The sequence below is a fragment of the Panicum virgatum genome, chromosome 9N, assembly GCF_016808335.1.
Source record: "Panicum virgatum strain AP13 chromosome 9N, P.virgatum_v5, whole genome shotgun sequence".
NCBI classification, from domain to species: domain Eukaryota; kingdom Viridiplantae; phylum Streptophyta; class Magnoliopsida; order Poales; family Poaceae; genus Panicum; species Panicum virgatum.
In genome coordinates, this window is record NC_053153.1 from 80,632,947 (window position 1) to 80,660,619 (window position 27,673).

Here is a 27,673-nt window from a genome sequence, read left to right on the forward strand (position 1 = left end):
CGACCGCGACGCCTCTCCCCTCCGCCTCCGCTGCGGCCGCCTGAGCCGGCCTCGTGCTCGCAATCGGACGACGACTCCATCCACCAGACCACCACCACGCAGCACGCCAACCCATCTCCCCGCGCCCGCGGCGAAATAAAATCCCCGACCCCGACGCGCCACCCGCAAATCTCGCTGCCTCCCCTCCCGTCTCCCGCCGCCGCACGCTCGCTCGCCGCCGCGCCCGCCCGATCCATTCCGATGGCTCCCGCGGCCGCCGCGGGGCCCTCGCCTCGCCGGCGGTTCGCCGCGGCCGTCGTCGCGCTCGCGCTCGCCCTGGTCCTCGCGCCGGCGGCCGCGAGGCCCGACAAGGAGATGCGGGAGAAGTTCTACGGGACGCTCGTCACCAACGGCACGCACAACGCCACCGGGGATGGCAGCATCGCCGAGATGTTCGGCCGCGTGCTCGACAAGGAGTTCGCGGACAGCGACACGCCCGACGGTACGAATCTGGATCTGCGCTGCACTGGCCTCGCTCGCGAGGCATTTGGGTTTTTTAGGGAAAAGCTTCCTCGTCGCTCAGTACGAGCTGAGTAGGATAGCAATGGCTCGTCCACGAATTTCTCACGGTTTAATAAGCTGTACTAGCATTTGCTGTACCGTGTTACGTCCTGTGCTCCTGGTCTGATGAATTGCTACTGTATTAGCTACAACATTACATCCTGCACTTTCTGAATGATGATTTGCTCTTCTGCTCATTCTCTTGCAGCTCCTGACAAGAGTAGCTTCAACAACAGTGTATCAGATCATCAAGTAGGTGTGACTTCCCTCTTGCAAGCATGTTGTGAATTGTTCTCCGATAATGTTTTCCAAAGCTGCTGTATAACATTTACATCTAGTAAGATGGGTCCTTTTTTAAAAAAAGTGCACAACAAGTGGTGAAGGAACCTCATGCACATAGCCTTAGATTGTCACCTAGAAGAACTGGTAATGAGTAATTTGAGTGAATAAACATGGCATGGTATTTTGGGAAAGCTGAGTCATAATAGTTTGATATGTAGCTGCATAGTTGCTTGGTGAATCAGTGACAAAAGTAAAGTGAAGTACCTCAGTGACCTGCTGGGATTGGTGAGACAGTGAACTAAAAGCAAAGAGAAGAGCTCTATTAGGGAATATTTCTTTTCAATAAGCATACACCTGCATAAATGATGCCCCTTGCTAATCACAAGACTTTTAGCTATCTTATCAAGATAGTTTGATGGCATTTGCTCCTATGTTTTATGGAAACAGATGTCATGTTAGTTAAAATGTAAATCTATGTTTTAATGCTTATGAAAGTCAAACTTTATATTTTTTGTAAGCTTCCTGTTCTGCTGAAGTAACTTGTTGTATGTGAAATTTTCCCGGAAGTTATATCATTTGAGTTTATCTTTGCCTCTTGTGTTGTGTTCATATTACTAATCCCTTGCCATCTGGTTTACTCTAAATAGATAACTTTGGCATCGCTAGGACTGAAACAGGTCACCGTGTATCTTCTCTTTTTTTTCAAAAGAAAATGGACATAAAAATCTTCAAAACATTTTTTTGGCTGCTAGACTCCCCCCCCCCCCCCCCCAGTTTTTAATATGGTTTGTTAGATAAACAAAAAAATAACTTTCTTTTTTTACTCAGGCTGTTTTGGAGACAGTAGCTGTCATTACACATGACAAGAAGAAGAATGATTCACAGCACACAAAGTATGGCCAGAATTTTTCAACATCACCTGTCAAAATTATTATTTCTGTAGCACCCTGCCATATCAAGTTTCTGACTTACGCTGCGGTTCTTGTGCAGTTCCCCAAAGCCTTTCCAAATAGGTGACATGTTTGGAGGTCAGGATGAGACCTCTGATGACTTGGAAACTGTGATAGATAAAGAGGTGTGCAAATTCACTTAATAACTCGTATACCTTTTTAACTACTTATGAAACACCTTGCGATTGGTTTGGTTATCACTAAACAAAGGCACTAACCTTGTGCAGGATAATGTTTTTGTGATGTCAAATCGTAAAACAAAGTATCCAACACTTCAATTAGATTTAAGGTCAGCTGCTTTCCCCCCGCCACTAAACCCCACATACCTTCACTTGTATGCATATGTAATCTGTTAAGGCCCCATAACCTGTTATTTCTCAATTGCAGATTGATTAAAGATCTGGTAGTTATAATTGTTTCAGCTACTGGTGGTGGTATCATATTCTCTTGTTTGGGGCAGCCGGTCAGTAATTGTGAGATATTATTATACTAAACTCAGTTTGACTAAACTACATGCATCCTCAGTAAGCATGGTTTATGTTATTCTTCCAGGTTATTGTTGGCTACCTACTTGCTGGTTCTCTAGTTGGACCTGGGGGTTTGAACTTTATCAGTGAAATGGTGCAGGTAACCCAATCATTGGCAGCTTGCAAAATGCAGTTCTGCCCCCCTTTTTTCTTACTTTCCTCGATTTTCTGATCAATGATATTTCTTTTACAGTTTCATTTAAGAAAAGTTTCTGTTAAATATGCCCACCAAAGGGTTGGTGTGGACATTTGAAAGAACATATTTTACGTACGCAAGGCTTACAATTAGGTTTATCTAAAATGTGGTCCAAACTTTATCTTTCTCTTAAATAATAGTCACCAGAAGATTAGTTCCATTTGGCCTCATTTAATTGAAGTTGCATACTTATCAAAATTATTGTGTTCAACTACAGGTGGAAACTTTTGCTCAGTTTGGTGTTGTGTTTCTTCTTTTTGCTCTTGGTCTCGAGTTTTCACTGACTAAGGTACCCAAAAAAATCTATGGATATTGTCTTCAAGCTAATATTTCTCTTCTCAAAGTAATTTTGACAAATATACATGTCAAATCGCTTCCTTACCATGTCTGTCCTTTCTATCAGTTGAAAGTGGTTGGTCCTGTTGCTGTACTTGGTGGTCTGCTTCAGATTGCACTGTTCATGTTCTTGTGTGGCCTCACTGCAGCGGTATATGCACCTACCCATCTTCAAATTACATTTCTTGCTTCTTCAATGCATGTTGCACTGTAATAGAAACACTGCTCACCTAAAAGTAATTTTGTAACTTTTCCAGTTGTGTGGTGCTAAATCATCCGAAGGGGTGTTCGTTGGTGCTTTCTTGTCTATGTCGTCTACTGCAGTGGTAAGTATGTTTGTTCAAGGTGCTATTTATTATAAATACTTATTAATTTCCCATTTATTATTGCAATTTGGTTGAGATGGGCATTTGAACTGGGCATCAAGGTAGGTGGTTTACATTTTGGGCATATTCCAATTAAACGGTCTGGCAAATTGACTTACGAGGATCTTTGATCTGTTACCATCCTCCCAGGTTTCCAAGTTTTTAGTTGAAAAAGGCAGTACAAACACGCTTCATGGTCAAGTAACAATTGGAACGCTTATACTTCAGGTGAAGACTCCCATCCAATTCTTTCATATGTTTTCTCTTCTGTGGTTATTATGATCTGGGAAAAAATCTAGAAAGTTGGAAACATATTTGTTGAAAACCAGTTAGTCCGATTAACTCACTAGTAAGGTAAACGTCCCTCTTATTTGGATATTAGATTGTTCTGTCTATCATGCTATAGAGCTTAAATAAAAGGTACATTGAGGGCAATCCTAATAAAACACATACATTTAAGACATGGCCAAGTTAACATTGGCTTAGTATTTAAGTGCTGAAAGAAATGGTACTTAATATTTCTTGGTAAGCTCCCTTGATGAAAAGTACTCCCTCCATATCTTTTTACATGTCGTTAGGACATAAAATTTTAGTTTATTTTAGTACAATTATTTGGTCTGAAACATCATATAAAAAGATATGGAGGTAGTAGTTTCTATGTGCTAGTGTTGTATAACTGCTCTCCGTTAAGATCCAGTGGTGACATTTGTGTTTCGTTTACTCCAGGATTGTGCAGTTGGCCTGCTATTTGCTCTCCTTCCCGTTCTTGGAGGTGCTAGTGGCATTTTTGGAGGAGTGATGTCAATGGCGAAATTGTAAGAATATGAGGATACATATTTTTACTAAAATCAAAATTTCCATGTCACAAAAATGTATGTTAAAACCCTTTTATGTCTTGAGTGACGTCGAACCTGAAATGTTTTGTATGTGCAGGTTGCTTGTGCTGTCCATATTTGTAGCTGTTACATATATGATGACATGGTCAATTGTTCCTAGATTCTTAAAATTGATGATTCAGTTATCTTCACAGGTTTGGCCAATTGAGCTGTTCCTCTTTTGTCCTGTCCGCCTTTACTCTTCATATATACTTAATGATGATTCTGACATCTGCATTTCTTTTTTACTCATATTCATTAAGTGTGTGCACATGAGGCAGGGTGGGTGTCTTTTTTTCTTATATTTTCATTCTTTTTCTCTTGTGGCGGTAGAGCCATAGAGGTAGTAACAGATAATGTTTTGCAATACCACTTTGCGCATGTACACCCTTTATGCTCAGCAAACACTTAGTTTTTTTTGTTTATGAGAATCTTTAAAAAGCTGGCTAAACATCATATATGTTCTTTATTGTTGGTGAGCATGTCCTGAACCGTAAACTGGATGCAGACTTGTTTGCGTTTTTACTCCATTTTGCAAATAAAACAAAATAGGGAGACCTTTTCTCCAAAATATATGTTCACATAATGATAAGATATAATTAGTATTTTTCTGCTGAACATTCTCTGATGTTCCTGCATTGCCCCCCTCACTTCCTTTTTTTTTTATATATGCAGACAAATGAACTCTACCAGTTGGCCTCTGTCGCTTTCTGCTTGCTGCTAGCCTGGGTAATTTTTTGTTTCATTTCTTAAAGCATATTTTGGTCAGGCCCCATTTTGTCTTTACAGGTAGGCATATAAGTGCAATGTGACAAATGGCGGTAGTATAAAATTCTTGCTTGTGCACTGGTGACTGGTATAGCATAGAGTCTTTTTGCGAAGCATTATAGATGGATATGGTTTCTTCGCTTGGAGTATCAACTATTCTCATGTTGGCATCTTAACTTCGATAGTTGTTCATAGTTGTCAAGACAACTAAAACTCTAAAAGCGGGAATCGAATAATGACCCCAGCATTGTGAGAGCAACTTGTTAGTTTAATTTCCCCTGTATGAACAAATTGATTCATTATCCATGAGATAATGAATTGATTCGTAATGCTACTTTATTTTGAATCTGACATTGTGACATGAGGGGGGTAACTGGTAGTATAATGCTTTCGTTTTCTTTCTTTTTTTACCCTCAGCTATTTCCAAGTCCCATCAGCATACATATAACTCCACATTATTCATGTTTATAACCTGATGTTGTGCCTTTGTATTTGCCAGTGCAGTGATTATTTCGGATTGAGTCTTGAATTGGGGTCATTTCTTGCTGGCGTTATGATATCCACCACAGATTTTGCTCATCATACTTTGGAGCAGGTGCTATTCTGCATTCAGTCAACTTTTCTGCAACTATCTGACTTTACTGGCAACCAACTGTTTACTCTCCATTTTTCTTCGTCGATTTAAGAGTTATAAAGAGTTAGACCCTTTGGAAGGAGTTTGTCTATAGGTTTACTTAGTTTGAGCTCATCTCATTTTGGCATATTCAATAATTGGATGTGGACGTTTCATTATAGTAGCTGAACTCTCCCTAACTTTTTTTTTAAAGGTGGAAGCCATTCGCAATTTATTTGCAGCACTCTTCCTTGCAAGCATTGGAATGCTCATACATGTTAAGTTCTTGTGGAATCATGTTGACATATTACTTGCAGCTGTTATACTGGTTATAATAGTAAAGAGTATAGTCGTAACTGTTGTCGTAAAGGCATTTGGGTACAGCATCAGAACAGCTTTTGTTGTAAGTATCTGTCCCTTAGTGGCTGTCCATCAGTATTTCTGCAATCTTCAAATGCATTCTCACTCTTTCTTTCTTGTCTGACCAAGGTTGGGCTATCCTTAGCTCAGATAGGAGAGTTTGCTTTTGTGCTTTTGAGCCGCGCCTCCCATCTTCATCTTGTTGGGGTGAATTACTCTCACTTCATTCATTTGTTTTCTTTCAGACATACTTCATTTTTAGAATAGCAACTCCAGGTTGTCACACGCGCATGATAAAATTCCGTAATTTTAAATTATTATTTTGCAGGGGAAAATGTATCTGCTATTACTGGGAACAACTGCCCTTAGCTTGGTAAATACCTTTTTGTCTGAATTATGGAGCTGTTAGGTATACATACTCACTTTATTTCATTGTTGCAGGTAACAACTCCTCTCATTTTCAAACTAATTCCTGTGGTAATGCACCTTGGCATCCTTATGCGTTGGTTCCCCACAGAAAACAGCATGCAAAATGAGGTATGCTTTATTACCTTTGCTGATTTTGCCCACTTGTGTTCAAAGCTCGAGTTAGTCAATAGACATTTATGGTTGTAGTAAAACATGTGTTCAAAGTTCATGTTCTAGAATCTAGATAGGATTTAGGTTTTTAAGAAACGTCCAAGATAAACTACTACCTGAGGTTTGACATTTGTGTTTATTGTTTTGTGAAGTACCTTGTCTTCCGTTTCCATGATTTTATACTTTATACTTGAATCTGAAAAATAAAAGTTTTATAATTTATACCTGTTATTTCTGCCAATACATATATAGATCTAAAGTAGCAGAGTTAGTCCCCATAGGCTCAATCAGTCTTATATCCATGTTCTTTTTAATTCCATATCTGATCATATTTCAGCTTCCTTTACAGGAGAAAGCCGTCATGCTTGAAGCCCACAATAGATCGCTCTAACATTTTGCGTAGATACGGCATTCTTTCAACTGACAGTGATTTATTTGGGCGTTGACTCTTTGCACATGCCATGGTTGCATTGGAGAATCAACTACACAAATCCCTTTTGCGGGAGCACGAAGCGATGGCCAAAATTAACAGCTTGGCCAGCCACGGAGCAGTATAGCATTCTTTCGATTGAAATTTTGAGGTGTACATACTGTATATGTTGTCAAGGTAGCATACACTGGGGTTTGTCCATCGAGTAAGGCGCTGATGGGCCTTGGTTTTGTATATCATTCTTGCCAACTCAAATTAGGAAGGTAGAATAGGGATTTTGGTGCCTTGTGCTCAAATGTACCACTATTTTATTGGCAGAAGATGATGGCAAAGCTGTATTTTGTAGCGTGAATTTGCTCTGTTCTTGCCAATTGTCATGTCAATCGACACATGAACACATCCATCCATCGAATTGATCATTCTTGTCATTGATGGTTACTTTTTGCTCGTACTACCAATTGTTTGTTAGAGGACAGCTTGTGTTGGTGCCGTCCTTTGGCAAACCGGGCTGTCGTATCGATCGGACATGGCCGGGGGGGGGGGGGGGGGGGGGGGGTTGCGACTTGCAATAACTTTGATTCTGTTAATGCTGGCTCGTGATCCAAAGTGGGTGAGGCTATTAAGCCTGCACGATCTAGCTGGAGGAGAACTGGCATGAGGTAATGGCATTTGACGCTTAGTGGTTGCTTCAGAAGGGGGTGCTGCCCTAGCCGGACGCATATGCGCAGCGCGCGTGCCTGGCCTTTTTCCAGCTTTGGCCATAGTGCGTTCAGGAATCTAGATATGCGACAGACGCACGATCTCGAATTCTGTAGCAAGGTAGAATCTAGTCAAGAGTTTTTTTTTTTTGAGTAAAGGGTACGTTGCAGAGGGAAGACCAGAGAAACTCTGGTGCTACGGTGCTACATAGAACCATACAGATTGGGAGAGCTGATTGGCAGATCTAGCAATTACATGAGCTACTTCATTACAGCCTCTGTTTACATAAATAAAAGAGAGAACAGTAGAGGCACTTGCGGCTTTCTTGATATCTTGAGTGATAGTTCCCGTAAAGGATCGATCAATGGCTACTGATCGGAGCTTCTTAATCAAAGAGAGACAATCTGTCGCAATTATAACCTGCTTATATGGGAGCCCAAAAGCGAAGAGAATTGCCTGCCTGAAAGCAATTGCCTCCGCTAATTCAAGACTTGTGATCTTATCAATACCTTGTATGTACGCTGCTATAAATTCCTCTTTGTGGTTTCTGAACACAATGCCCAATCCCATCTGATTAGTTTTTGGAAACAATGTTGCATCTACATTCACCATAACCCATCCTACCGGTGGTGGTTTCCAATGTTTAGGCTTAAGAGAATCACACTGAGCGACAGGTTCATACATATATAGCAGCACCATATCCACATATGGCAACGTTTTTTTTTTTCAACTATACAGTGTGGATGCACTTCATTTTCACCATTTCGGGCAGCATTTCTAGCTTCCCAAATATGCCAGAAGGATATCACAAAGATAGTAGCCTCTCTATCTGAACAGTTAGCCAAAGTTTCAAAAATCCATTGTCAGGGAGATCCAAAGGGTTTGGGCAATCTTTTGAAATCACATCTTTTCTTTAATTCCTTCCAAACTTCCATGACATGACAAGTGAGAAAGGCATACTCCACAGTTTCTTCTCTCCCACAATGACAACAAAGGTCATAAACTGGGATGTTTCTAGTTCTAAGCTTTTGTCCAGTTGGGAGGCAATTATGTGCAAATCGCCACAAAACAATTTTCATCTTGGGTGGAGCTTTGATACTCCATAAACGTTTCCATTCTTTTGCAGAGCACACCTGATCGGACGATTCTCCCTTGCCCGTAACACTAGCCTTTAGATGTACAGCCTCACTTTTGGCCATGATATATGCAGGTTTCACCATGTATATGCCCATTTTTTTTGTCAAAGGCCAGGACACATAATCAGGAATCTGATTGTGGCTCAAAGAAATATTTAGAATGCGCTTAGCAACAGCTGGCCTAAAAGCAGATACGTATGAGCTCCTCATTCCACTGCCTATTTGATTCATCAATTAGAGCATTCACCTTAAGTTCATCAGGTATTTGCACCATAGGATGAATTGGAATACAAGGCATACCAGGGATCCATTTATTCTTCATAATTCTGATTTCTTTTCCATTACCCACTCGCCAAAGGATGCCTTTTTCCAAAAGCCTTTTGCCAAACCTCAAGCTTCGCCATGTAAAAGAACACGACCTTGTGGGACCAGAATCTATGAAGGGACATTTTGGATAGTACCTCCCCTTAAGAACCTTTGCACACAAAGAATCAGGTTCTGTTATCAACCGCCAACATTGTCTTGCAAGCATTGCTTGATTGAAAATCTTCATATCTCTAAAACCCATTCCTCCCATGAATTTTGGAGTTGTCAACCAATCCCAAAATCGCCAATGCATTTTCTTTTTGCCTCCCTCAAAACCCCACCAATGGTTTGAAATTATTGCTCTCATCTTATCACATATGCCATTAGGAAGCTGAAAACAACTCATAATATAATTTTGTATGGACTGTGCCACAAATTGAAGCATAACTTCCTTTCCTGCTCTAGACAAAGGCCTATCACCCCATGCTTGGCTACATATTTCCTTCTGAAAAGTTACATAGAAAAGTTTGATATTTCAAAGACCAAACACAAGCTGGAATATCTCAGTTGGTTAGAGCGTATGGCTGTTAACCATAAGGTCGGAGGTTCAAGCCCTCCTTCTAGCGAATTCTTACATTATTTTTTTTAAATTTCACCACATTACCACTGTTTTTAACTTAAACAGTCGCATGTTTTTTTATTTATTTAACAAAACAGTCACATGATTTTTTTTTAAATTTCACCACATTACCACTGTTTTTAACTTAAACAGTCGCATGTTTTTTTAATTTCTCCACATTACCACTGTTTTTAACCAAACAGTCGTATGTTCTTTTTTAATTTCACCACACAGCACCACTGTTCTTAACCAAACAGTCGCACGTTTTTTTAATTCCAATACATGTTGTTTGAGCTGCTATTTATGAAAGTTCACTAGTGTCGCATTCAATACCCGCTACCTCCATATCACATGAAAGAGTAATAATAATAAGATGTACAAACAACGGAACATGTCTTGTGGATTTGTATTACAAAGAAAAATCAGTGCTTCTCTTACACCGTTCACAAGTCACAACAGAGACCAAGATTTTCACGAGACGACAGTACAACACCAGTCACCGGACAGCTAGGCTTTCTACCCTCGAACGCACCACTTTGCCATGCCTCCTCCATTATGGTCTCACGTGCACGCTGTACCGTTTGGCCATGTGCAGCAACCCCGGGAGCCATTCGGCTAAGAACACACGATTAAAAACTTCTTGATGAGCTCCTGAAAAAACAGACAGATCAAGACCATGGACAAACCACTGTCAGTAACGAGAGCAGTTGTGGTGTCTGCATCATGCAACTTGGACATTTTTTTAAAAAAAAAAGCCTTGGCGATGCCAATCAGGAGAAGCATCCGTGGGTTGCCTGTTGCCTCAACGGCAACGTACATGTAATGGTCCCATGCCCATCGCGATATGATATGAATTTGTCTAAATATGCTGCAGCGATGTGATACTTTTTGTATTTTTTATCTGATTAATGCGAACTAACTTTACAGGTTCGCAAGCTTGTTTCCGATTATTAAATGGAAGGGGTTTCAGGTTTAAACAAAGCTGAATGCGAAGAAGGGTAGAGAAGATTACCACTGAGAGGCTCTTCTTGCCGACATCAACTGGCAGCCCTTGTCCGCACCTGAGTCTCCGGCTGAGCACCATAAGCTCCTCCAGGGTCGTCACCGCGCTCCTCGGAGGGCTCCAAGGATTGGTCAGCTGATCCTCGTCGTTGGCCACCTCCCAGCTCTTCTCTGAAGGTGCCCGGGGAAACTGAAACTCCTGTTCCTGGGCTGAAGTATCACCACTGGAGTGGCTGTAATCTTCCGACTCTGAAAACGAGAACCAAGCGTCACGACGGCCGGAGGAGCCATCTGCCCAAGCTGCTGCTGCTGCCCCAGAAGTGTCGTTGTTGTCTGGAAAACCAAATGCTTCCAGATCAAAACCAAGCGAGTATTCCTCCTCGCTCTCGACCACAAAAGGGTTCAGTGACTGGGAAGATGCTGAAAAGACACCATGGTCAGGGAGCACATGAAAGTGAGATGCTTCTTGTATAGGCTTCCCAGGCTTTTCTTCCCACTGGAATGGCACGCTCACAATAAGCTTGGTCGGGGGCGGGGATGGGCATGGACTCACTGCTGGCACTGGCTTGGCAATGACCCAGTCCCTTTTGGGCGCACCAGGTTTCATCTCCCAGAGAAATGGGACTGAAATCTGCTGCTTCACACGTTCCCGAGGGTTGAATTCAGCCAGTTCAAGCTCCATTTTGAAGTACTTGGTTTGGGGATGAATGAAATTTGTGTTGTGTTGTGTCGTTGCAGATCTTGCCTGCCCTGCGACCTGCTGATATATGTATGACAGCTTGTGGGTTAGATGAGCTGCTCCGGCATCACAATGCTCTTGTTCAACTGTTCCTTTGCTATACCTGCACACTAGAAATACAATTAGACAATACCAACTCCTCTTAACTCTGACCATGAACGGGGTAAAAGGAAAGTCCTCAGATCTGAGCAACTGCTCTTGCATTTGCATTTTTCCATGGTTAAAAAGTGGACTATAGGGACGGAAAACCAAAAGGATGAAACCACGAACAGAGAATTGGCAATTTGACCAAAATAATCACTTATTCAGAAACAAATCTAAATACAATTTACAAATGAAACTGACCACGGTAAAGAATAAAAAAAAGAATGTGATCTTCATCTGTTGAAAGAAATCATAAACGCCTTTCCTGTTACCTCCTATTCATCTACTATGTTCTGACAGCAGAAGATCAAGAACTATTTCTAACCAACTCCAAGAACTGTACCACCTCTGCCATGCTAGGCCGGCTTGATCGTGTGTTGGAAGTACACACTAGGCCCAACTTGAGCACCTGAACCAGTTCGGCTTCAACAAATCCCCTCAGGTTTCGATCAAAGCAGTCTGATGCAGTTCCATCCTCCAAGATCTCCCTAACATAATCACGCAGAACCACTGCAGTAGCCATCCCAGGGCTGTCTACTGGTTTCCTCCCCGTCACAATCTCAAGTAAAACCACCCCAAAGCTAAATACATCACTTTTATCACTATATCTTAAACTTGGAGATGCTAGCTCCGGTGCAATATACCCAATCGCAGCGTGAATTCTACTCAATTCAATGCTTCCTAGAATTGGCAATAGCTTCCCCAATCCATAATCAGCCAGCTTTGCTTCATATTTCCCATCTAACATTATGTTGGAGGATTTGATATTGAGATGCAGGATCTGTGGCCGGCAGTCATGGTGAAGGTAAGCAAGTGCCCGTGCCGCTCCAAGTGCAATGTTGAACCTCCGTTCCCAAGGCAGATCACCTCCACCACCTCTGCTGCTGCTCTCAGAGAAACCATAAGGACGGTTCCCATGGAGATGGTCATACAAGCTCCTGTTGGCCGTAAATTCGGACAGAAGCAACTGCATTGAGGATGACCAATAGTAACCCTGGAAAGCAACCAAATTGGGGTGGCTGAGGTTACCAAGTTGGCTCATCTCATGCTCAAACTCACCCTGGTCTCTCACCCTCCCTAGGGTCTCCAATTTCTTCACAGCAATAGATAGGCCGTTTTCAAATGTAGCTTTATACACCGTACCGATTGACCCACCACCAATCAGACAATCTTTATCAAGCAGCGCCTTAGTTCCGGTTTCCCAATCTTCATATCTTGAAGGCAAGCTCTTGCTGAAAAGCACCAACTTTCCGATGATAGCATTTGAGCCCGGTGATGCAATTGGGGTGCTCTCAGACACCAGAACCTCTTCCTCTTCCTTCCTGTCCTCCTCATCTCTACTCTTTCGTGTATAAGCCTTGATGTTCAATGCACAAACAATGCATATCCCGATAAGTATGAGGGCTGCTGCAACAATGGCAATTATGATAGGCACACCCAATCGTTTCCGGTGTCCCTGCCTCCCACATAGATTGTTCAATGGAGGGCCGCATAGTAACTGGTTGCCCATGAATGCAGTGAAATCAAACTTCTGAATGACCGGCACTAAAGGGATCATGCCAGACAAGTTATTGAAGGACACATTAAAATGCGTAAGGTTAGAGAGGTTTCCAAGCTCTTGAGGGATTGGCCCAGCCAGTTGATTCTCGGAGAGGTCTAGGAAAACAAGGTTTGTGAGCTGCCCAAGTGTCACGGGAATGCCCCCATCAAGCTGGTTCCTGTGGAGGTCAAGCATCTTGAGGTAAGTTAAGTTGTTGAGTGTGCTTGGGATAGCTCCTTGCAGTTTGTTGCCAGAAAGATTCCTGTGTTGATTTAATTTAGCTAGTCAGTACGTAGAAACATTGTACCGTACCACAGGCGAATTGCAGTAGTGCAAGTACTGAAGCAAACACTTACAGCTCAAGCAAGAATTGGCACTGGCTGAGGGACCCTGGAATCTCTCCTGTGAGAGCAAGGCCGGCGAGGTCGAGTGTGACAAGCATCTCAATGCCACCAAGCTCAGCTGGGATCAAACCGGAAATTCCTGCGTTGCCGGCGAGCCGGAGCACGGAGAGTGACCGCAGTGTCCCAATCACAGGTGGTACAACTCCAGCAAGAGCATTCGCCCCCAAATCCAGAACCCTGAGGTTGCGGCAATTGACGACGCTCTCGGGCACCGGCCCCGTGAGCCGGTTGCCGGACGCGTCCAAGTAGGAGAATTTGCTGCCGCAAGTTGTAATGCTGGGAATTTCGCCATCGAAAGCGTTGGAGGAGACGTTGAAATAGGTGATGTTTACCGTGGCGAGGAGGGCAAAGGGCGCAGCTCCGGAGAAGCGGTTGCTCCCGACGTCGAAGAGATCAATGCTGCTGCAGGAGGTGAGCTTGGCGGCTAGATCGCCGGAGAGCGAGTTGCTTCGGACGGAGATGTAGTTCATCTCCGGCGGCGCGCAGACTTGGTCCGGGAGCTCGCCGGAGAGGCGGTTGTAGGAGAAGTCGAATCCGGCGAGGCGCGAGCATTTGGCAATGCCGGGCGGTACGGGGCCGGTGAGGTTGTTGTGCGCGAGCGAGACGTAGCGGAGGCGGAGGCAGGGGTCGAAGAGCGCGGCGGGGATCTCGCCGGCGAAGGCGTTGTAGGAGAGGTCGAGCAGGCGGAGAAAGGGGAACGCGCCGAGGAAGGGCGGGATCTCGCCGGCGAGCGCGTTCCGGCTGAGGTTGAGCTTGCGGAGCGTGGGCGCGAGCGCGCGGAAGGTGGGCGGGACGCCGCCGGCGAGGCGGTTGCCGAAGAGCGAGATGGACTCGAGCGCGGGGAGGCGCGCGAGGGAGGGCGCGAGCGCGCCGGCGAGGCCCGCGCCGTGGATGCGCAGGCGCTGCACGGCCCCGGAGGCCGCCGGGCCGCAGGTGACCCCGACGAAGTCGCAGGGGTCCCCCGACGGCGTCCACGTCGCAAGCGCCCCGGTCGGGTCCGCGGTGATGGCGGCCTTGAAGTCCAGCAGCGCCCGGCGCTCGGCGTCCGTGGCGGCGCCGGCCCAATGCGGCAGCAGCAGCGCGGCCAGGAGAAGCGCCGCCGCGGCGGCGGCTGCCCGGGAGGAGTGCGTCATCGCGACAGGCCCTCGCCGCACTGTGCCAGCGCACGCCGCCGCAGCATTAGCATCCGCACCAGCTGACCAGCACTGGCTCTGCTGCTGCCGCCGCTGGTAGTAGTTTAAGTGGCCGTTAACTGCCAGCCAGCGCAGCCACGGCGCCGAGTAAAGGAGCGGGCGAGTAGGTGGTGGCGGGCGGCGTGCGTTATGGTGCGGGGCGCGGAGCTGGTACCACGCCGAGCGAGCGGCCGCCCCCGCGTGACACGCTCGGACAGGGCACTCCCCTCATCCAGTTCTCATTTCGTGCGGCGCGCCGCCTGCCTCGACATTGTCACGAACCGAACCGATGGGTGGTGTGGTGTTCCGGCGACCGGGGGGACGGACGCGTTAGGTCGGGGGCCGGAGGAATTCACAATTCACGAGGAATCTAGGCGAGCGAGACGCTTGGCTTTCTGGGGTCAGCGGGGGTGGTAGACCGAACGGAATGATGGTGCGGGAAAGGGGAGAGCGTGGCAGCCTTTCCGTTCCGGGATGGGGATGGGGATGGGGATGGGGATGGGGTTGGGGTTGGGGATCCAATCCACCCACCCCTGCCGCCGCTGCGCGAATGTTTCAGAACGCTGCTTTTCCAAGGCGGGACAGTCTGGTGGGCGCCGACGAGCCGATCGGAGTGGCCGGCCCGGCGGGCAGGACGAAGAGCTCGTTCCCGGTTTGCCCCGCCCGCCCCCCGCCATTTCCTACTTTCCGTCGGTGCCTGCCTCGTCGGGACGCTGGGTCATCGTCATCAATTCATCATGGTGCCTACGCTCCCCGTTGCGTACGCCTACGGGCTACGGAACGGGCTCGAGCCTGCCTGTACAGTCACTCGCGTGAATGGCTGCATGCGGCCCACACCACTCACGTCACGTTCGTGCAGATTAATGCTAGCGTTCCCGTGTCGTCCTGCTGGTTGCTGTACCATGGCACGACCATATCATCTGCCATGCCGTGGAGGAGTCATGTGCGCAGCGGAAGCACGTACGGTGAAACGGACTCGCGGTTCAGCTGATGCGCGTCACGCCCGGCTGTCGCAGGCATATCCGGGTTGAGTTGAGGGAGGAGGAGCTCGAGAGGGCCTGGCCTACCGGAGGAGCCCGCCACCAATTGTTCTTTTTCAGAGTCAATGAGAGATGAGGTATGAGGAGCACTGTGGTGGCCACTGCGTCCAGTGCTCTTTCGGCTCTTTGAGGGAGTTGGCATGCCTTTTGGTCGGCAATGATCACCAGGGACGTGCTTGACAAAATAATGCGTCCCACTGGCATATCTTTCTGACCAAGGTTAGTGGCAATCTTACAGGCTCGGACGAAAAGCAAATGAAACGAAACGTCCAACCTCGAGTCACGATTGCGGCGAAGACACGATGTATTTAGGACTCGGGCCGGTACGGGCCTGATAGGGCAGGCCGTGCCTGGTCCATATTTTCGGCCCTGTGGATACATCCAGGCATAATAGACTAGCCCATTCATGGGAGGCACGCTGGGCCGGCATGGCGCATAGCCCACACACCCTTGGAGGCCGAGGGTGCGCGGCAGACGGAGGCCGAGGGCAGCGGGGCACAGCGAAGGCCGAGAAGGCGGTGGCAACGCATGACGAAAGTCGACGCGATGGCGGCAGGCGATGTCCGAGCTCGACGGGCCTCCTTCGTGCCGATACGAGCACGACTATGGAGGCTTCATGTCGTGTCTGGACCTCGGCCTCGGCACGTCAGGACGGTACGGCACGACATAGATAATTATTAGTATCTTTTCATGTTGTGCTTAGGGGGCGTTTAGTTCCCAAAAATTTTCACCTCAAAATTTGTGTCTTTCTCTTTGGACACATGTATGGAACACTAAATGTAATTAAACAATAAAACTAATTACACAGTTTAGATGTACACGACGAGACGAATCTTTTGAGCCTAATTAGTGTATGATGATGCGGTCAAAGGCCTCAAAAGATTCGTCTCGCGATTTCCAAATGAGTTCTGAAATTAGTTTTTTTAATTAATGTCCGAAAAACTCTCCCGACATTTGGTCAAATTATTGACGTGACACCCAAAAACTTTTTGTCTGGGAACTAAACAGCCCCTTAGGTGGGCCGTGCATCTGCCACCCGTTTGGCCATCTATAGACTTCAAAGGATGGCTCATTTCCCGCCAATAGCAGCACAACACGATCCGCGGAGCAGCAGCTTCCAGGGTCGGAGCCTGTGCTGCGCGGCGCGCGGGAGGAAGGCAGAGTGTAGGAGGGACTGGGGAGCACAACAGGATGGCGGCCGTGGTCCACGCAGAGAGCGTCGCGTGCTCCACACTGCCGTAGACCTGATCCTCTATCGGGTCGGGTCGGGTTATTTTGGATTTCGGGTCAAAAAATGTTGGTTCATACCCGACCCATGGTATGATCGGGTCGGGTCGAGTCGGGTCGGGTTCGGGTTGGGTTGGGTTGGCCTGCGATTTTGTGTGTAATTTTCTGATTGGATCGGATTTTTTTGAGTTCGTACCCGACCCGTCACTTGATCGGGTCGGGTCGGGTTTTTATCGGACGGGTTGGGTCAGATTTATCGGGTCGGATGGCCCGTGATCAGATCTACACTACCGTAGAGCTGCTAGCCGGGAGCTGATGGAAGAGGCAGGGAAAGACTGCAACAAACGAGAACGATTTCATTTTTGCCATCCAACAGAAACAAGGTCAGACGAAAAGGAACAAGCCGAGGACGGATCAAAACCAGAAACAGGTGTTTGCACTCTTCTCATCTGAACAACCTAGTCTTGTCCAATGGGTAACGAGAACAACCAGATTTGCAAACACACAGTCCAGGGAACTCACCTGCAGCATAGGGAACTCTGGTGACGTGTACGTTCACACGTAATTTTCAGTGGCAAATTGCCTTTTGGTTCTCAATTTTATCGGTAACAACTAACAAGCGAATTGACACCCTCATTCAACTGGTGAAGTCGTACTCCTTGCAAAGGGGAAACTTTTTCCCCACTTCAAAAAAGTTTTTTTCCCGTAATGGATCCACCTTAGGAAAACAGCATCCTCACTCGCACACTAATGCATATGCATGGTAACTACTGCTCTACACACACCTACACTACAACTTGTTTACGCCGGCTCTGATTGCCAAATGTAATAACCCAACCTAGAAACACGGTGGACCACGCTTTCATCCTCGCTGTGCTTAAGAGGGTTAACTCAAGGTTGCAATGATTCGAAGAGTTAGTTATTTCTCAACTTTCCATTTGGACCTATTCTTTAGCTACTATACCTTATGAATGGTACTCGAACTATGACCTAACCGATCCATGGGCTATATGCTACACAAAACACCGCACAAAATGTAGAGCGGAGTTTATCTGCATATTATAGGACTTTTATTTCATTTTTCTGCCAAATTGATGGGGCATTGTATATTTCTGGCTGAATTCCATGTGAAACGTTTCATCTTGCAAGAGCGACCAAGGGTCTGTTCGGCTGATTCAGAAGCCGGCTGATTTCGACTGATTTAATAGTACCATGTGAGAAGAAATAAGCCAAAACAAGTCGAAATAAGTCGGAAAAAGACAAAAGAACAGGGCCCAAGGCATATAAAGATCGAAGATGTTTCCAATTGAAGCCCGCGGATCTCCCGTGATCCCAGCCCGTTTGGGTCCAGGACCCACTTCCTCGACACACTACACCCGGTCCTCTTCCCGGACTCGGCAACCCGCTCGATCCCCATCCAACGGCCCAGCCGATCCAACCATCACCCGCGCAAATCCCCACGATTTATACCCTGGCCCCCGCGCGAACTCTGCACTTCTGCAAGAGCGACCAAGGCATATGTAGATGGAATCCCTATGAAGATTGAAGAACTCAGCGCGACGCCCCCCTCTCGCTCCCCCGCTACGGCGCGAGGCTCGGGAGGCGGGATCCGCCGCGCCCGCGCAATGGCGCCGGACCCGACCGCCGAGCTCGTGGTGACGCCCAAGACGGCGGCCAAGGACGAGGCCTCCTGCTGCGCGCCCACGCCGCCCAAGGCCACCGTCTCCCACGACGAGATGCGCGCGGTGGCGCGCAAGTTCGCCGACCAGCCTATCCAGGAGACCGAGCCGGGCGTCTGGGCCGTCCTCACCGCCATCTCCAAGAAGGCCCGCCTCCGGCCCCAGGTCCCTTCCCCTCCCCTCCCCTCCCCTCCCCTCCCTTAAACCCTAACCCTAAAACCCAAGCACTGACGTCACTGATCTGTGTTCCTGTCTTTGTTTTTGCCTGCATTGCTGTCGACGGAAACATTTGTTGGATCATTACATGTTTCTGGTCATGTGCTTTATCGGTTGACGGCGCCGCTAGCCTATTAATTTCGTTTCTAATAATAATAGTCTGCAAATCCACCTAGCAGAAGCAGTGGCTCAGCTTGCATCATTGGCTCTTAGGCCCTGTTTGGGAGAGCTTTTCTGAGACTCGCTTATAAGCTGAGCAGGCTTATTTGATAAGCTGCGATCTGGAGAATCTACTGTCCTGAATAAGCAGGGTGTTTGGCTAGCCTGATTATTGCGGGTAGATTATCATTTCTGGGTATGAAATGTCTGTTATACCCCTGAGGCTGATAATGCCTCTTTTTGTTTGTAACACTGATGTGAAGACAATTTTCGCCATCTTTGTGAAGTTTGAGCAACCAATCTAGTTCCATTAAAATGTACCATACAATACAATTCAAATTAACTCTCATTTGAACCATTGGAAGTGCTACAAAATACTAAAAATTACAACAATAAATCAAGCAACCAAAGCCGAAGCAAGTGCTGCACTTTTCTGGAGGGCGCTGCCTGCTCCTGTCGCTGTCGATGGTGGCTTCTCCTGGATCTCACGCCTGCTCCTGCCTTGAGGGCCGCGCGCGCAGCATGGAGGCAGGCCGGACGCAGTTGGCCGGCGGGCACTGCAGGGCCCTGCACGCAGCAGGGAGGCTGCTCCAGTCCGGGCGCTCCCTGAAGGCAGGCAGGCCGGACAGAGGCAGCAGGCGCAGTAGGCTGGGAGGAGGCCGCGGTCGGGCGAAGCAGCAGCAAGGCAGACAGGGGCGGCCGGGCGCTGCAGCGTGGAGAGCGCCGGCGGCAGGTGGCAGGGAGGAGAGGCCGGCACCCAGATCCGGTGGGAGCAGGGAGGAAAGAGAGGGCCGGTGCTCAGATGTGTGCGGGAGGAGAGGGGCTGGAAGGGGAAAAGCGGCGCGTTTCAGGATAAGCGAGGTTGGAGCCGCGTTTCGAAATGCCGTGGTGGGGAGGATTTTTCTGCGCTCGCGGTCCAAATAAGCAGGTTGATAATCAAAGTGTTTGGCGGGATTATTTGGCTCATTTTGCTTAAAATCTGAGTTAAGCGGTTCAAAACAGGGCCTTAGCAATATTTTGTGTTTTGGCTTCACTGATTACAGAGTGTAGTAAGCTTCTCTGTACGACTGTACCTGGAGAAGTTCAGGCTGTTTTTTTTATTATAGTTGATTATGCTTTTCATTCAATTGCTTGAGGAAAATTCTTGGTTTTTTTATTGTGTTAGCTAACATTGCAATTATGAGGGATATATTTCTTCATCCATCTGATTAAAGTTCCTTGAATCAACTGAAGGGAATTAACATCCTTTTGAGTGCTGATGAGCACTGCCTAGGACGCTGCGTCGAGGACCGCTTCCAGATTTCTGATCCACAAATAAGTTCAACGCATTGCAGGATATACAAGGACACTGTATTGGGGGAGCTGAACCGCCATGAGCCTGTACCTGTTTTCCTCAAGGACACAAGGTTTTTCTTCTTTTGGATCTTTCTGTACCTGCCAGTTTCCTTTCCTTTCCTTTCTTTTCTTGAGCTGATCTCTTGTGTTTCTGCAGCTCAAATGGCACTTATGTCAACTGGAAAAGGGTCAAGAAAAATTCATCCCCAGTCAAGCTTAATCATGGCGACATTATATCATTTATAGCTCCTCAAAATGGTAATATTCTTTCCTCCTTGGAATTTCATTAGTCTGTGGTTGGTTCACCAGGGGTAGGTATTCATTTGATAGTACATGTAATTACTATTTGTCTTGTGATTGATGTTTGCACACCTTCAATTCAACTTGTATGTTGCTTTGCAGATTCTTCCTATTCATTTGTCTATCGTGAAGTTAATGCAATCAGTTGCTTAGAGAATGGGGGCACCATTCATAAAAGGAAGTCAGGTCAGGAGTTTGCTATCTTATTGTTTGGTGATCATGGCTATGTTGTGTTTTTTGTTGGCTATTTTCTGGTTTGGTGATCATGACTATGTTACAAGTTTTGATATGCGTACCACTATTTTTGTTTGATCCTGAAGAGGAGGGTGGTTCTGGAAGCAAGAGGTTAAAGGGTCTTGGTATTGGTTCTCCTGATGGTCCTGTTTCACTAGATGATGTCCGGAGACTAGAAAAATCTAATGCTGTAAGTTGCTCCTTCAATTTACAATAGTTTTGTGTCCTGGTAATTTTCTAACCTTATTGGTAATTTAAACTTATGCAGGATCTCAGGGAACAACTTGAGGCACATGTTGTGACAATTGAGACTTTGAGAACTGAAATAAAAGTGGCCCAGGCGCAGCACGAGAAGGTATAGTTACATCTATGCCCCCGCTCCTGTTCTTTGCATGAAGTGTTTTCATTTTTGTTTTTTTCTTTCAGTGTTATGTTTCTCCTAGCATAAATAATTTCCCTATTGTACTTCAGGGCCCAGTATATCACTTGAAAATTCTAATATTTCTCAAGTCCACTTGACAATGATGTTCCACTATTGTTTGTTAAATTGCCTACATAGTTATCAATGTATCATTGATAAGTAGTCCTATATTCAATGAAATTTGTACATATTTTATCTGGGAGAGGAATATTCATTGCCTTCTATGTTAAAATTTCCCTTTTGTCATCAAAATCAGGTTTCTACTTGCTTGAAGATTGTACTCGTCGTTGTGACGTTGTCTCATAGTCTTTCTGTGTAACTAAGCTTTTACAAATCTGATGATGCAGGAACTTGAGGAGCTGAGAGAAACTACATCGAGTTCTTATCTTGATCAAACTAAATGTCTTCGGTTAGCACTTGAAGAGAAACAAAAGCAACTAGATTCACTCAGTACATCAAATGCAGAGTTACAGAATTCCATTAAAGACCTGGATGAAAGGCTTAGGGCATCTAAGCAATCACGTGCTGATGCTGATGAGATAATTTCGAGGTATTCTGCATTGCCATGATATCAATTTCTTACCATTTCACAACAATACAAAGTATTAGACATATACATATCTAATACAAAGGACTTTGCTCATCTTTCCATGCTTTATTTACCATTACATGAGGGTCTCATATCTCTGAGTTGAAATGTTTCCAGCCAGAAAACAATTATATGTGAACTTGAGGGACAGCTAAGTGAGGAGCGTAACTTAAGAAGAGAGGAGCGTGATAAGGCTGCACAGGACCTGAAATCTGCATTGCATAAAGTGCAAGCTGAGGCTCAAGAAGAAACTAAGAGACAGGCGCAGTCTTACCTTAGACAACAAAATGAACAAAAAGATGTTATTAACAAACTTCAGGTTCTACCTTTTTCCAATTTTAGTCTGATCTGGAGGCCATGTCTTTTACATCAGATATTGCAATTACCTTCCACTTCTGCTTCCAGGAATCAGAAAAAGAAACCCGTTTGCTTGTGGAAACATTGAGGACCAAGCTGGTATGCTATTTCATAATGATTACTTCAAATTCTTTTATTCCTTTGATGCGCTTCAGTTATTTGTTCGCTGATCCTCTCATGCAGGAAGATGCTCGAGATAATCTTGTAACATCCGAGAAAAAAGTAAGAGAGTTGAAGGCTCGACTTCAAGATGAGCAGCTAGTATCGGCTAACAATCAAAAGGTACCAAACAGTTTGCATGGTGGACTCAAGTAATTATTACATCTAAGTAAAATGTTTTCTTTATTTGTTTTCTTTTAGCTGCTGATAATATCTCTCCCCCTTCTGGCCCCTTGCAATTGCAGAAATCAGATAATCTTGAAACTGAACTGAGGAAACTGAAGAAAGAACTTGAAAATGAGAAGGTACAAGACATGTTCCAGTCAAATGAGCATGCATATTAGGTTTCTCTCCTTTACTTACAAGCTGACAAATGTGTATCGTTTTGGTAGCAGGCTGCTCGGGAAGAAGCATGGGCAAAGGTCTCAGCTCTCGAACTTGAAATAGCTGCAACAATTAGAGATCTATCAATTGAGAAACAGAGGTATCAAGGAGCTAGAGAACGGATTATTTTACGGTAAGAACCATGTTTCAGTTTTGTATAGCCATAATAAGAATCCCAGGTGTATCACTACAAGTTATGTATAATCCTTTTGTATTATCCCCCTATGTTGCTTATTGCAGAGAGACTCAGCTGCGAGCTTTCTATTCAACTACAGAAGAAATCTCTTCTCTGTTCGCGAAACAGCAGGAACAGCTGAAAGCTATGCAGAGAACTTTGGAGGATGAAGAGAACTATGAGAATACCTTAATGAGTGTTGATCTCAATAAAGTGCCATTAACCACTGATGATGCCCGTGTGAAGCCAGTAGGTTGCTCAAAAAATACAGTGGAAGTTCCAAGTGCTTCCACACAGAATACTCAAGTGAGTGAACATAGTTCTAGTGATGAAGATGCCAGCATGACCGAGCAGCATGCTGATGCTACTGCCGAAGGTGGCACTCAAGGTCTAGAGTACCCCAGTCCAGAAAGGTCAGAGGAAAGATTAAGGCCTGATTGTCATGGAAATTCTGTTTCTACACCTCCTGAGAGGGAGGTAACAGATACTGAGCAAGTTCCTGAGACAGAAAGTCAAGCTGGTAATGTTGGCTGCGATGATCGAAGATGTGACAATATGGGAGGAGAGACTATGCCGCTAGAGGATGAAGTGCACCCTCAAGAAAATGATGAGCCTACCACTTTGCTCAAAGATGGAGGGCAGCCACAAAAAAATCGGGACCTTGTTCCAATCCCCAAAGATGTCACTGGCCACTGTTCTGAAGATAAGCATGAGGATGGTTGCTCTGAGAGCAAACGGGAGGACACACATGCTGGAGCTATTGGAACAGCTGATCTGTTGACCTCAGAAGTTGCTGGAAGCTGGGCAGTGGAAACAGCTCCATCTGTAAATGGTGAAAACGAATCACCTGGGAGCTTGGAAGATGCTGGTGATGCTGTGGGGCAGGATGGTGATATTGGAGGTAGCATGGCTGCTGATGCTTTGCTAACTTTGGTGAACTCAGAAGGCCAAGCGGCTGGGAGTCAGAATAATACCGACTGTGTCGTTTCCAAAATAACCGATCACCATCGTGTCCTTAGTGCCATGATTGAAATTGTTGATCCTGAATTCAAAAGGCAAATGCCGAGAAGTGGTGGTGGAAATGACGAGCCAATGTCTGATGCCGAGACAGATGAAGGCAGCGAGGAAGTTGATACAGATGATGACAGCGAGGAGCCTATGGTTGAGGATTCTGTTGGTTAAGTTAAAAGGAGTCGAGTTTCCTTGTAAATAGTTAAAACTTTTATTTGTGTACCGTTGGCATATGAGGTTGTATCATGGTGTTGCATGTATGCATTTTTTTCCATTGCCTTTTCTAGTTTGTCTATATGTGTATATTGATAACAAGTGTGTGTCATGTTTAGCGCAAATGGTTTCTCTTTTCATATTGAGATTACCTATGAGATCTGCTGTTCCATTTTTAATTTAGCCACCATATGTTGCGACAAAGTTCATAAAAGATTTGTTGCATCTTGGAACTGGCAATGCACTTGACCAAACAGCAAATGCAATCGAGATAGCGTTATTGTGCTGATAAATGTTTGCATACTCTGGTACCAAGCTGCAGAAAACATCAACCAAAGCGATATAGTAGTAGGACAAAAGAATATGAATCAGCTACAGTTCGATCAGTTTGGTCACAAACAACAGCTGTATCATCCAAAGAATAAATAAACATAGAGAAGTACAAACAGGTTCATCACCTGGAAAAATACACGGTGATTATTAACGACATTTAAAAACCAATGAGTTAGGAAATCAAATTCTTTCAGTTCGTCTAGAGCGATACTCCTTTTGTTTTCCCCCATGAAGCACCTCTGAGCTCATTCCGTTGAGTCCTGGTTCTTCCCTGCGCCGTTCTGCTGTGCCTGCTGCAGCTGGTAAAACGGGATCGGTGTAGCCTGCTGCTGCTGATGCTGCAGTTGAAACATCTGGTCCTGAGCACTGAGTTGGAGCTGCTGGGCTAGATTGTTGGAAGAGCAAGAATCGCCGAGCTCTGCAGTCGCGATTTTCAGGCGCTGGACCTCGGCTGTCAGTGCCTCATTCAGTGCTGTTCATGAAGGCAATAAAATATGATGATTAACCTCCAAATGAAAAATAGGAATTAGACCGTTAACTAACGTGTTGCTACCACCTAAACTCTAATAGCTCACATATGTCCTCTGAATGGAAAGCGCATGTTGATATGTTAGCATGTCTGTGCCTGCTTCAGTTTTTTTAAAGTGCATAGACTCCTCAATGCTGGACACTAGCATCAGCAGAGAGACCGCATATTTTATCTGAAGAAAGGGTGCGAGATTAAACAAAACACAAGCAAATCTTGGTTCTGATCATGGTTTGCACATCTTCCTAGACACTAGTAGTAGTAGTAGAACCGCAGAAGTACATGCTAACGACTACCGGTATTGCGCGAGGGATTGTATAGAAAAGCCAACCACCAACTACCAACCGGGCTACCTCCAAATGCCAACACGAGCTCACCCACAATCCAGAGCCGTGGGCACACGAACTAGGACAAGCCACCATGTCAACGTCAACTCCAATGGGATTGGCCGGGATAATAATTTCTTCTGCTAACTTATCCAAGCTATAGTGCTTGGCACATCGACGTTGACGAACACAGCAAGGAAGAAGGAAGTAGTATGCACGCAGGTGAGATCGAAGACGCACCGTCACGCAGCTGCGCCTGCTGCTCCATGGCCTGCAGCCGGAACTTGAGCTCATTGTTCTGCGTCGCGATCCCTGCCGAGTCGCGCTGCAGAGAAATGTTAAGAACTGTGTGAGTCGAATGTAGTGGTTGATCGAGGAAAAATGCACGGGAGAGGAATTAGAGCTAGGTCGGTACCTGGAGAAGGGTGAGCTGAGCGGAGAGAGTGGTGGCCTCCGTCTGCAGGATCTGCACCTTCTGCTCCAGCTCCGCAATGTAGCGCATCTTCCTCTCCTTGGACCGCGCCGCCGACTGCCTGTTGGCCAGCACCCTACGAATGAACGATCGTCACGCAAGAACACAGCTCGATCAGCCAAACCATTTCATATACTAGATTATAGCACATTGTAATCACTAAGCATTTTGCAAAGTAGATCGATCCGGAGAAGGGAGAACAATGGAGAAGAGCTCAAGAATCTTGAGATATGGATGACAATTACGTCGTACCTCTTGACGCGCTTGGGGTCGGCGAGCGCCATCTCGGCCAGCTTCTCGTCGGCCATGATCTTCTTCATCTCGACGGGGCTGAACTCGCCGCTGCCGAACTCGAGGCTGAACCTGTTGGGCCCCGCAATGACGGCGCCGTTGGCCGCGGCGCCGGCGGAGAAGTTGAGCTTCCCGATGAGGCTGTCCATGGACAGGCTCCTGGCGTGGCGGGCCATGGGCGCGCCGGCGGGCTCCCCCGCGGCGCTCCTCTTGAGCCCCTCGGCGCCCCAGAGGCGGATCCCGGCGCGGCTGTCGGCGGCGCACTCCTCGGACTCGTTCTCGCTGCTGTCGGCGCCGTTGGTCTTGATGCTGCTCCCGCGGCTGTCCCCGTCGTCGTGGCGCTCGTCGGAGGAGTTGAGCCCGTCCAGGCCCTCCAGGTTGAGGTACGCGTTGAACAGGTCGTCCGCGTCGCCGCCGGGGTGGTGGCCCCAGCCGGCCTCCACCTTGGGCGGCGGGAGCTGCGCTCCACCCGACGCCGGCGGGAAGTACCCGAACGGCACATCGCTGCGGGACCGGCGGTGGTGCGCCTTGCGCGCCGCCGCGGCATCGACCTCCATGCACGCGTCCCCCGGCGAGGGCTGCTGCCCGCCGAACGCCGGGGGCGGCGTCGGCGGCAGCCCCGGCGGCCTCGGCTTGGCGCTGGCCTGCTCGGGCGCGAAGGACGACGCCATCGGCAGCGACACCCCCAGCTGCTGCTGGTGCACCCGCGCCTGCACGTGCTGCTGGTGCTGGTGCATCATCGCGGCCGCGTGCGCGTCGCCGACGCCGTTCATGCTCGGCCTGGGCGGAGGGCGGTGCAGGCACTTGACTTCCGCGACGCAGCGCAGCGGCGGCGGCGGAATCGAATGGAACGCGGGGCTCGGGCGGGCGCGGGCGCTTTTAAGGGTATTTAATCGCCGTTTGGTGACAATGGCGCTGTTGGGTTCCGGCGTTCTTTCTCGGAACGCTAGAAGTACATTTTTCGATAAAAGAATTTTATATGTATGGAGTGCTAAATGAAATTTATTTATAAATTTTTTTTATGGATGAGTATAATTTTTCGTGACGAATTTAATAACGGTAATTAATCGATGATTGGTTAAGTGATGCTACAGTAACCATTTTCTAATCACGCGGTCAAAAAGCTCATTATATTCTTCAGAGTCCTAGCGCAGAGGTTCTGGAGTTAATTTTATGAACTGACTTTATTTGATACCCCTAATTACGATCAAAATGTGTTCTAGAATTACAAGACCAATCTCAGGGTGGTGGGGGATGCCCCGCTGCTCCGCGGTGGGGTCGTTGCGTTTGCCGTGCCGCTCCCTCTCGCTGTTTCATCTGGGCATGGCATGCCCCGTTGGGTTTTGTTGCTTTGGCTCGGCCTCGTTGCGTTCCTTCCTTGGTGCGCTCGCCCGGGGCCTCGCTACGCGCCACTCTTGGTGCCTTGGGCAGGCTCGCCGGCCGGCCGCGGTGTGGGGGCGGCGGCCTGCTGCTTTGGCTTGGCGTTGGCCTACTTGCTCTGCAGCCTGCAGGGGCATGGGTGGGCATTCGGGTAACCCGAAAATTTCGGGTCGGGTTTTTCGGGTTTTTGAAATTTCGGGTTTTGAAAACTGTTACCCGAAATTTGTCCGAAATAATAAAAACCCGACATTTCGGGTACCCGAA

General features: G+C 46.8%; 5 protein-coding genes and 1 non-coding gene across 10 annotated transcripts; 3 read left to right on the plus strand and 3 right to left on the minus strand.

Moving 5' to 3' along the window:
- Window positions 1–7,230, plus strand: LOC120691887 (K(+) efflux antiporter 5-like). 2 transcript variants are annotated; one of them, XM_039975086.1, is made up of 20 exons: window positions 1–481; window positions 749–792; window positions 1,651–1,715; window positions 1,813–1,897; window positions 2,000–2,061; window positions 2,160–2,235; window positions 2,325–2,399; window positions 2,713–2,784; window positions 2,899–2,982; window positions 3,089–3,157; window positions 3,347–3,424; window positions 3,923–4,011; window positions 4,130–4,226; window positions 4,747–4,800; window positions 5,339–5,434; window positions 5,667–5,855; window positions 5,942–6,019; window positions 6,141–6,185; window positions 6,254–6,349; window positions 6,729–7,230. In XM_039975086.1, the coding sequence occupies exons 1-20, from the start codon at window positions 241–243 to the stop codon at window positions 6,780–6,782; spliced, it is 1,749 nt and encodes a 582-aa protein (XP_039831020.1). In that variant the 5' UTR covers window positions 1–240; the 3' UTR covers window positions 6,783–7,230. The 2 variants fall into 2 exon arrangements, with proteins under 2 accessions (XP_039831020.1, XP_039831021.1); XM_039975087.1 differs by having other exon boundaries at window positions 6,741–7,230.
- A 2,284-nt stretch (window positions 7,231–9,514) lies between these two features.
- Window positions 9,515–9,588, plus strand: TRNAN-GUU. Its single transcript has one exon. It is a non-coding gene; the product is annotated as a tRNA-Asn (tRNA).
- Window positions 9,589–9,957: 369 nt separating this feature from the next.
- Window positions 9,958–14,776, minus strand: LOC120691281 (probable LRR receptor-like serine/threonine-protein kinase At1g12460). Its single transcript, XM_039974322.1, has 3 exons — window positions 13,363–14,776; window positions 10,594–13,268; window positions 9,958–10,232 (listed from the first exon to the last, which is right to left on the minus strand). Exons 1-2 carry the CDS (start codon window positions 14,541–14,543, stop codon window positions 11,774–11,776), a joined length of 2,676 nt encoding a protein of 891 aa, XP_039830256.1. The 5' UTR covers window positions 14,544–14,776; the 3' UTR covers window positions 9,958–10,232; window positions 10,594–11,773.
- Window positions 10,197–11,265, minus strand: LOC120689404. The gene is made up of 2 exons (XM_039971690.1): window positions 10,594–11,265; window positions 10,197–10,232 (listed from the first exon to the last, which is right to left on the minus strand). The coding sequence occupies exons 1-2, from the start codon at window positions 11,263–11,265 to the stop codon at window positions 10,197–10,199; spliced, it is 708 nt and encodes a 235-aa protein (XP_039827624.1).
- A 3,572-nt stretch (window positions 14,777–18,348) lies between the features above and the next one.
- LOC120689685 lies at window positions 18,349–24,239 on the plus strand. Of its 4 annotated transcripts, none has more exons than XM_039972054.1 (13): window positions 18,349–18,693; window positions 20,137–20,309; window positions 20,396–20,496; window positions 20,641–20,724; window positions 20,859–20,962; window positions 21,041–21,127; window positions 21,541–21,743; window positions 21,900–22,101; window positions 22,188–22,238; window positions 22,323–22,421; window positions 22,544–22,603; window positions 22,694–22,815; window positions 22,923–24,239. In XM_039972054.1, exons 1-13 carry the CDS (start codon window positions 18,385–18,387, stop codon window positions 24,037–24,039), a joined length of 2,712 nt encoding a protein of 903 aa, XP_039827988.1. In that variant the 5' UTR covers window positions 18,349–18,384; the 3' UTR covers window positions 24,040–24,239. The 4 variants fall into 4 exon arrangements, with proteins under 4 accessions (XP_039827988.1, XP_039827985.1, XP_039827986.1 ...); XM_039972051.1 differs by having other exon boundaries at window positions 18,355–18,693; window positions 20,641–20,751; window positions 22,691–22,815; XM_039972052.1 differs by having other exon boundaries at window positions 18,355–18,693; window positions 20,641–20,751.
- A 163-nt stretch (window positions 24,240–24,402) lies between these two features.
- On the minus strand, window positions 24,403–26,874 carry LOC120689687 (bZIP transcription factor 29-like). The gene is made up of 4 exons (XM_039972055.1): window positions 25,991–26,874; window positions 25,682–25,814; window positions 25,507–25,591; window positions 24,403–24,886 (listed from the first exon to the last, which is right to left on the minus strand). Exons 1-4 carry the CDS (start codon window positions 26,800–26,802, stop codon window positions 24,660–24,662), a joined length of 1,257 nt encoding a protein of 418 aa, XP_039827989.1. The 5' UTR covers window positions 26,803–26,874; the 3' UTR covers window positions 24,403–24,659.
- Between the last annotated feature and the right edge of the window lie 799 nt (window positions 26,875–27,673).

Bases quoted from the DNA above. Each gene is read 5' to 3' on its own strand.
- LOC120691887 (XM_039975086.1), top strand. From the start codon at position 241: ATGGCTCCCGCGGCCGCCGCGGGGCCCTCGCCTCGCCGGCGGTTCGCC. The intron at 1,716-1,812 runs GTATGGCCAGAA...GTTCTTGTGCAG, and splicing joins AATGATTCACAGCACACAAA to TTCCCCAAAGCCTTTCCAAA. The intron at 4,012-4,129 runs GTAAGAATATGA...TTGTATGTGCAG, and splicing joins GTGATGTCAATGGCGAAATT to GTTGCTTGTGCTGTCCATAT.
- LOC120689404 (XM_039971690.1), bottom strand. From the start codon at position 11,265: ATGGAGCTTGAACTGGCTGAATTCAACCCTCGGGAACGTGTGAAGCAG. The intron at 10,233-10,593 runs GTAATCTTCTCT...CTGTTTTTTCAG, and splicing joins GCAAGAAGAGCCTCTCAGTG to GAGCTCATCAAGAAGTTTTT.
- LOC120691281 (XM_039974322.1), bottom strand. From the start codon at position 14,543: ATGACGCACTCCTCCCGGGCAGCCGCCGCCGCGGCGGCGCTTCTCCTG. The intron at 13,269-13,362 runs GTAAGTGTTTGC...AAATCAACACAG, and splicing joins TGCCAATTCTTGCTTGAGCT to GAATCTTTCTGGCAACAAAC.
- LOC120689685 (XM_039972051.1), top strand. From the start codon at position 18,385: ATGAAGATTGAAGAACTCAGCGCGACGCCCCCCTCTCGCTCCCCCGCT. The intron at 21,744-21,899 runs GTATTCTGCATT...AAATGTTTCCAG, and splicing joins GCTGATGAGATAATTTCGAG to CCAGAAAACAATTATATGTG. The intron at 22,422-22,543 runs GTACCAAACAGT...TTGCAATTGCAG, and splicing joins TATCGGCTAACAATCAAAAG to AAATCAGATAATCTTGAAAC.
- LOC120689687 (XM_039972055.1), bottom strand. From the start codon at position 26,802: ATGAACGGCGTCGGCGACGCGCACGCGGCCGCGATGATGCACCAGCAC. The intron at 25,815-25,990 runs GTACGACGTAAT...GTTCATTCGTAG, and splicing joins GACCCCAAGCGCGTCAAGAG to GGTGCTGGCCAACAGGCAGT. The intron at 24,887-25,506 runs GTGCGTCTTCGA...CTTCATGAACAG, and splicing joins GCAGGCGCAGCTGCGTGACG to CACTGAATGAGGCACTGACA.